Here is a 7,893-nt window from a genome sequence, read left to right on the forward strand (position 1 = left end):
GCATTGAATTGTCTACAATACATATCTAAAATAGCAGCAGAGATGTTTGGATTTGAGCATTTTAACGCAAATTAGCACAACTGCTACTGAATAACAACTGACGAGGACTAGTGTTAATATAGGGTAAACCGATACATGTGCAATATATTCGGAACTAGAAGGGGAGTACAACGCGCAGCAAAGTATCTACATATTGCAAATTGCAGCGGGGATACGTTGAATCGAATATTTCAGCCTGAATATGCAAAACTGCAATAATGTAGGATTTGACGGGGACTAGTGTTTACACTGAGTAAACCGACTGATGTGCTCTGTATGCGACAGGAAATGAGGAGTATAACGCGCATCGAACTGTCCACATATATCCAATAGCAGCGGAGATATATTTATTCGAATATTTTATCTTCAACATGCAAAATTACAATAATATATGATTTATCGGTGACCAGTATAGGTATAGGATAAACTGACTGATATGCGGTGTATGCGGTAGCAAATCAGCAGTATAATACGCATCGAAGTGCCTACATATCTCCGATACCAGCGGAGATACGTTTATTTAAATATTTCAGCTTCAATATGCAAAACTGCAAGTTCGTAGGATTTGACAAGGCCCAGTGTTGATATAGATTAAATCGGTTGATGTGTGCTGTATGTGCCACAAGAATGTGAGTGCGGCGCGCATCGAAGTGTTTATATATCTCAAATTGCAGCGGCGATTCGTTGATTTGAATATTTCAGCCACGATATGTAAAACTGCAATTACATCGTAACTGACTAGGATTAGTGTTGATATAGGGTAAATAGACTGATGTGCGGTGTATGCGCCACCAAATGAAGAAACAATATGCCATTTTATACTGATGAATACTTTTATATAATGCGTTATTTTATATTCTTTAATAGTTATCACATAGATGTGTAATTATAATCTTTAGACTCATCCTTCTTCGCCCGAAGCATCTGTATCAGATATATCGTCTTTGTTTGTATTTGGTGATGTTTCTTTTAATTTAAAATCTGGTGAGCCCCTCGAACGAGATAAGCTTCGTTCGGTTTTCGGCATATCATCTGGTGTATTTTTCTTAGTAGTTTTCACGATCTGTTTCCATTGAATACCTTTCTTTCTACCTGTCCCCATTGATTTATGTCTTCTTACAAGAAACTTGGGGCTTCTGTTTTTCGGTATCGTTGCTTTCGACGGGATTGACAAAGGTGTTTCTGGCAGCGTTAAATAAGAAGTACCGTGATGTTGGCACTGTAATTGGCATGTATCTGAATGAGGACTGTCACTTGGATTTATAGCAGTATCGTCTGATGGATGTACACTTTCGAAGTCGTATTGCCCTTCCTCTTCCGGGGAATGTTCCGAACCACCAACATCAAACGAGTATGGTAGTGCAACTTTTGGACTATAGTCTCTCCATGGATTTTGATTATCCGTGTAGACGCAAGGTGTGTCTATGATTTGTCTCGAAGGTATTGATAAATTGGACGTACTCGGCCAAGGTTGTATAACCAACTTAGGGCTTTTTGTTATTGTGAAAAATGGCTTTCGGTTTGAATCAATTCGTGGCAACGAATACTTTCCTAAAGATGAAAATTTCTTTATAGTGTCTGTTATATTTTTCGCTCTTTGTTCTATTTGGTCGGTGTGAACCGATGGTTCCTGAATATCAAACTGTAAAATTGTCTCAGGACAAGTTTGATCAATTTTCGTAGGTGTTTCAGGGCGCGGGCTGATCTGGCTGAAACAAACGAGTTTAACTTAACAAAACTTCATTTCATTAACTACATTTTCGCACGATTTCGCAACACAAATTATTGTATTAATTATTCGTTCCTGAAATTTGGGTTCTAAAATTCCTTTGTTATACGTGTTAAACTTGATATGTATATAATTTCATTGAATGTTAGTTTTAATTAAGAATTCTTATATTATTTAATAAAAACAATTGCTTGAATAATACTTAAAAAGAATATGGAGCATAAGTAAAGAAATTACGCGTATACATTATACATCATAATCTTACCGCCTTTCACACGGTGGGCTGTCATTAGGATGAGTAGCTAAACTCATCGTTGATGTGTGATGTGACGGTTTTACATCCTCTTCGTCTTCTTCTATAACATCTGGTAGAAACATAGTTTGCTTTTCCTCGGGAACTCTAAACGTCAAAAGATGAACATCGATTTTGAAACTACCTCCTCTCGTAATAATTTCTATATATTAATTAAAAGCTTTTAAGGATACTAACGTCATGTGTGCCACACTACCGCGATAAGTTTTCTTTTTGTAAGCAGCCGCTGCTTCAGTGTATGGTAAAATTAGATTTTCAGCGTCATAGTAAATATCTTTGACCAATGGTGGACAACGATTCATAAGGGTATCTACTCCAAGGTATGATACCTGATATATAAAATAAATGGGAAAACTAAAACTGTACGATTCGAAAATATTTCAGACGATATTTGTAAAATAACTCTTAGACATCGATATATAAAGAATTTTAATTACTTTTGTATGCCGATCAATTATCCAATTCAATTCGAAATCTTCGTCGTCATCGCCAAAAGGATTAATTAATTGTTCCGCTACCTATCGAAGTATAATTATTGTTTTGACAATTTATTATCTTTCTCGTTATAGGAAAGGTTGTAAGTACCTTTAACAAGCCCATGAAAAAGAAAAATTGTAGCAGAGTAAAAACAGGTACGTAAATGTCAATCTGCAGCTGGAATTGTTTCTCTTTACCATCGATGTACTGACGAGCTATTAAAGCCACGGCAAAGAAACTGTACGTCGCTAATGTCACTACTTGCGTGTAAACTAACGGAATTGATATCCAATCGTAGCTCCATAAAAGGCCACATTTTGTACGAAATTCGCAGAATTCCTGTAGCGATTATTATCTTTTAATAGCATGGTAACAAATTAGAGTTTTCGAAATATTTAATTCGTTGATACGAGTTGTATCAAGTAAATTGTAAATTCTTTTTGCAATCGCAACTTGATGCTGCGACATGATATCATACCTCCATAATTAATTTTAATCCCTGAGGATCGGGAATTCTGTGATTATGACGCGCTTCTTTCAGAAGGTTGATAAACCACGTGCAAGGGATCCAATAAGTGTTGAATTCTAAACTTGGTACTGCCAAAAATAAATCCAATTCAAACGCTGTCATAAAACCTGCAATCAGATGTTTATTGTATTATTCGTGTAATATCCATTATATTAATATCACCACTGATACTAAAAGCCGATTTTATTTGAAAGAACTGCTGTAATTTACTGGACTCCTACGTATTAACAAGAAATATATTATTTCCAAACATCGTGTAATATTATAACCTTCTATTATGGAAATAATTTTTAAATAATTGCAAAGAAATGCACACATATGTATATGTACAAGTAATCAACCGAAAAACGGATTCACCTTTGTTAGAATAAGCTTCTAATCCAAATTCAATGATTAGGATTTTGACTCCCGTTCGTAAAGATTTTCTGTTATCAGTTTTCGTAATTCCATTTCATCATGGTTTGTGCCTTGTTAGTCTTTCTTCGGAGTGAGTAACGTATACAATACGCTTTCGTGGGAATGCATAATGCGGGTTAAAATTAGTACGTTCACGTTAAAAGAAAACTTTACCAGAATCAACGACGTGATCGAGCGTTGGGAATCGTTTTTTCACTGCCGAACTGATCGAACGTAAAACAAGTATTAGGGAAAGATTCAAGTAGCGCATCAGAGCTCTTCGAAGCGTACGAGCGTATTCGTCGTTTCCAGTAACGTACAAAGCAATTAAATGCATTACCCTATTAATAACAATTATCGATATTAAACGTTTTATTGTTCCATTGAATATTTATTCTCCACACTTACTTATCAGGCCAAGGTATCGCTTGATATTGTTGCCACCATCTTTGAGCAACGTAAGACACGTAGAATCCAAGAACGAAACTTAATGGAATTAAATTAATAAAATTATCGCAATAAATGACAATCTTTTCGAATTCTCTAGAAATGAAACAATATATTTAATAATTAATTGTTACATCAATTATTTATTTATTATATATATATGTGCGTGTGTGTGTGTGTGTGTGTGTGTGTGTGTCCTATTGTTATACATATATACACGTGTAATTTCTCCCTTAAATATAAAAATGTAACTGTTACAAATATTAATTATATATAAATAAAAGTTATAGAGCGTTACATCCGATCGCTATTTAATGGAAATAATATTAAAAATTGAATTGCGAACCTTTTCAGTTTGATACTGAGTATATGACGGTAAATACTAGAGATTGCTGCAAAGAGTATCAGGAATAAAAGTAATTCTCTATAGATGAGCTTATACAGTGATCCTCTCCACATAAAAAGAAGCCTGGTGAATCCACCTCTGGTAGAGTTTGCCACTTGATACTGGTACGAGACTGTCATCCTTTTTTCATTTGCTATTTACCAGTTTCGTAACGGAAGTAAGCTTGTCGTAGCAATAGTAATTTCTTTCTTTTCATTGTTACTTCCATCTATCCATCAATCTATCAATAAAAATTACCAACAATTATCGTAACCATACGATAATTAGCCATACGTTAAACAACCATATTTAACGTAGTTAATGTATACGAATAGAATTCGGTGAAATTTGTTGCATTATTATTCTTAGACAGGTAAATACCTCAGACGTTATGGAACAAACGTATAATGGAGTAAAACATTCTCCTCGTTTACAATAAGACTTTTATAATAATTTCTCAATTGATAATCTTTCTACAATCTTCTTTTGGTGGAAGAATTATTGATATGAAATCCATTCTGGATCACTGCGAATAGATAAGAAACATGTAGATTAATGTGTAAATAGAATAAATTCCGCTTAACAGAATATTTCATTATCATCATTTGTAAAAATACGAATTAAAAGCTTTAAATATTTGCTTGACTAAATTGGCAAGTTTAATAATTCTTTTCGATTTAAGAAGTTAATATTCGATTATTAATTCTAATGGAAGTTTCACTAAACAGAGCATTTTATTAAATACTCTGTTTAAATAAGATTTAAAAATATTTAATTTACTTTGCTATAACATTAATAATGCTGTTTGATTTTAATGCAAACTGGATATCGCATAAGGACGTTGATAGAAGAAAGAGGAAGAAACTGTACAAACGTTGAGAGGTGTCTAAACTGTTTGTTTTATGCACTGTAAATAATGCTGAGTAGTTTTGGCATTTGCGCCAGTATGCAGCGATGCTGTTAAATATAACTTTGGTCATCGGTATAACCGCCATCTGAGTAAATATACAATTTATACAAGCCTTCTCAGTATGCCGCAATTGTACTCTTAGATTAGGTATTACTGTAGTACTGACAAATTGCTAACGGAAGTTGTTCTCGGATTAACTTTGTAAAATACGACCAAGTTTATATACTATCTCGGGCGTAGATTCTATAAATGGATAAAATTGATGAATGAGAGTAGTAGTGAGAAAACGAGAGCAATGGATTTTCTTTAAATAATTTAAATAAACATGACAGTTTACTATGACGACGTCTTTATTCTATTAGACGTTTCATTCAACAGGAAAATTACTCGAATATTAAGCGACAGTAGAATCATTCAGCTATTTTATTTCAGTTTTGCAGTCTATTTTGATATTTTATTTTATTCTACAATTAGATGTTGATTTAAGTTCATATTTTTTTAAACACAACCAAAAGACGCAGGACCTAGACAGAGATTCATTTTACTTACTAACTATCAGAATGAATGCATTGTAGATAAATTTTATTGCAAAATTTTATTTTTGTTATCTTAGTTATTCGAATTTGTTTTATGTCATGTGCTGAAATAAAATCCTCCAGATTTCCATTCCCCGCTTTAAACGCTTTCCCCGTTTGCCTTGAAAAACATTTACAAACAACATATATAAATCTTAGTTTATACTTAGAATAGATCTACATTATGACCATACTAAATGATATATAAAAATTAATTTTTATATAATTATCTGTTAATTAAATTAACTGTTAAATTAAAAAAATAATGTAGTCTTCTAGTGATTATTTAATAAAAAGAAGAAAAAGGAAAACAATTGGAGCAACTATTCGCGCATGTGATTTATGATCACCGTTTGTTTAACCGAATTATTTCAGTGGTGAGTCAGTCATCGATATGATAACGAAAACATTTCATTTCGTCTGCAAGTTTTGTGCTGTTTGACATGTGCGCGAAGCGTCAGCATTGTGTCTAACAGACTGTCCGACGGTCGCTCGTTGCACCTCGAGGGAGCGGTCTAAAAATATCTATGTTCGAAAGAAGCATGCGACATTGGTCGAACTACCATACGTTTTCGTTCAAATTTTAACGTAATAGATTAAATAATAGAAATATATTGAAACTAATCTTTAATCGAAATAGATTAAAACTAATCCAAATCTAAATAATAAAACTAATTCGAAGCGTATTTTATTCTCTGTAAATTTAATAAAAATTCAAGATACTGTGAAGAAATCTAATCAATGAACTTTACGAAGATAGAACTCGAAAATAAGCATATGACGAAAATATACTAGAGATCGCAGTGTCGGATGAAACAAGTACCAGAAAGTACTTGAAGAAAATTTATGGAAAATTGTGAATATGTTAATCGACATAACTCTTGGAACTAACTTTATTATTTAAGCCTCTAAATAAGTATTAATATAAAAATTTATCTTTTATACCGTTATAAAAATATGGAATAGCGTTATTCGTTGTAAAAACATTTTTATGACTGACAAATAATTTTATATAACTGCGATAATTAAAGATATAGTATATTATAATACATGCTAATGTGTAATGTTTAAAGTGCAATGTTAAAATATTAAAAATTACCATTAAACTTTTACCATTGTCTGCCACTTTACGCATAAAATGCATTAACATTAAATATATCTTACCTCGAACGGGTCCAATGTATGTAAAAAAGCGTTTTGCCAATTGATAAATCGAAATTTGTTACACGTTACTTGTGAACACGTCAAACGAAACAAATTCCACGTTTTAATTAAGGTAATTACTAGAGAAACTTCGATTCAATTTACCATCGCTGATATGTGACCATTAATTTTTCCAACTCATGAAAATCAATTTTCAATCTCTCCCTTTAACAAGTAATCGTTTATCGGTGTTAATGTTGTATACTTGTTTTGTTATTGCATAAAATGTATTAAACCAATTGTTGCCTGTAACACTCGGATACAGAAAATATAACAGATCTATTTTTCATACTTTAATCTTTCTGGAGTCAAGTTTTGAGTTGTATCCATGCACCTATCGTATGAGAAATGTAAACTCACTTTTTAATCATATCGAACGAATACACTCAATGAACGAGTTCACCGTACATGTGTTATATCGATTTACCAACTGCACACGAGTATTTAATAAGCATTTAAAGTATTTATTTGCTTAATTAATGATTTTAAATAATTTTACACCAACATATATAACATACAATTTAATATTTATATTATAGAATACGATTTAGTCTATCATGTTATTATTTTGAAGAAAAGAGACTTTGGATCAAAAAGACACCTCTAATATAAACAATACTTGCCCGACTGTTAGATCAGGCATGCATCCAAGGCTAGTAGTTAGCGCTAAACTGATTCGCTAAGAAAATCCGCATCGTCATTGCGAATGTTAACATTGAAGCTGGTCAATTCTGATCCGATGGCAGGTACCCAAATCTAAAAGGGTCGAATGTCAAGCTCTGAGTATTGCGAATTCCTAACTATCATTGACAAAGTTTATTATAATTCGATATAGTGTTTGGTGTTTTGAAAGACCATTGAAATACTTTAATTAAGTTGCATAAAAATGT

General features: G+C 32.6%; 1 protein-coding gene across 2 annotated transcripts; it reads right to left on the reverse strand.

Moving 5' to 3' along the window:
• Nucleotides 1-850: 850 nt before the first annotated feature.
• Nucleotides 851-7,676, reverse strand: LOC139998491 (bestrophin-4). 2 transcript variants are annotated; one of them, XM_072023068.1, is made up of 12 exons: nt 7,364-7,676; nt 6,965-7,249; nt 4,697-4,841; nt 4,277-4,556; nt 3,892-4,026; nt 3,658-3,824; nt 3,037-3,194; nt 2,667-2,897; nt 2,519-2,599; nt 2,259-2,410; nt 2,034-2,168; nt 851-1,748 (listed from the first exon to the last, which is right to left on the reverse strand). In XM_072023068.1, exons 4-12 carry the CDS (start codon nt 4,453-4,455, stop codon nt 941-943), a joined length of 2,046 nt encoding a protein of 681 aa, XP_071879169.1. In that variant the 5' UTR covers nt 4,456-4,556; nt 4,697-4,841; nt 6,965-7,249; nt 7,364-7,676; the 3' UTR covers nt 851-940. The 2 variants fall into 2 exon arrangements, with proteins under 2 accessions (XP_071879169.1, XP_071879167.1); XM_072023066.1 differs by lacking the exons at nt 6,965-7,249; nt 7,364-7,676 and having other exon boundaries at nt 4,697-5,064.
• Between the last annotated feature and the right edge of the window lie 217 nt (nt 7,677-7,893).

This window comes from Bombus fervidus, chromosome 3, assembly GCF_041682495.2.
Source record: "Bombus fervidus isolate BK054 chromosome 3, iyBomFerv1, whole genome shotgun sequence".
Classification (NCBI taxonomy): domain Eukaryota; kingdom Metazoa; phylum Arthropoda; class Insecta; order Hymenoptera; family Apidae; genus Bombus; species Bombus fervidus.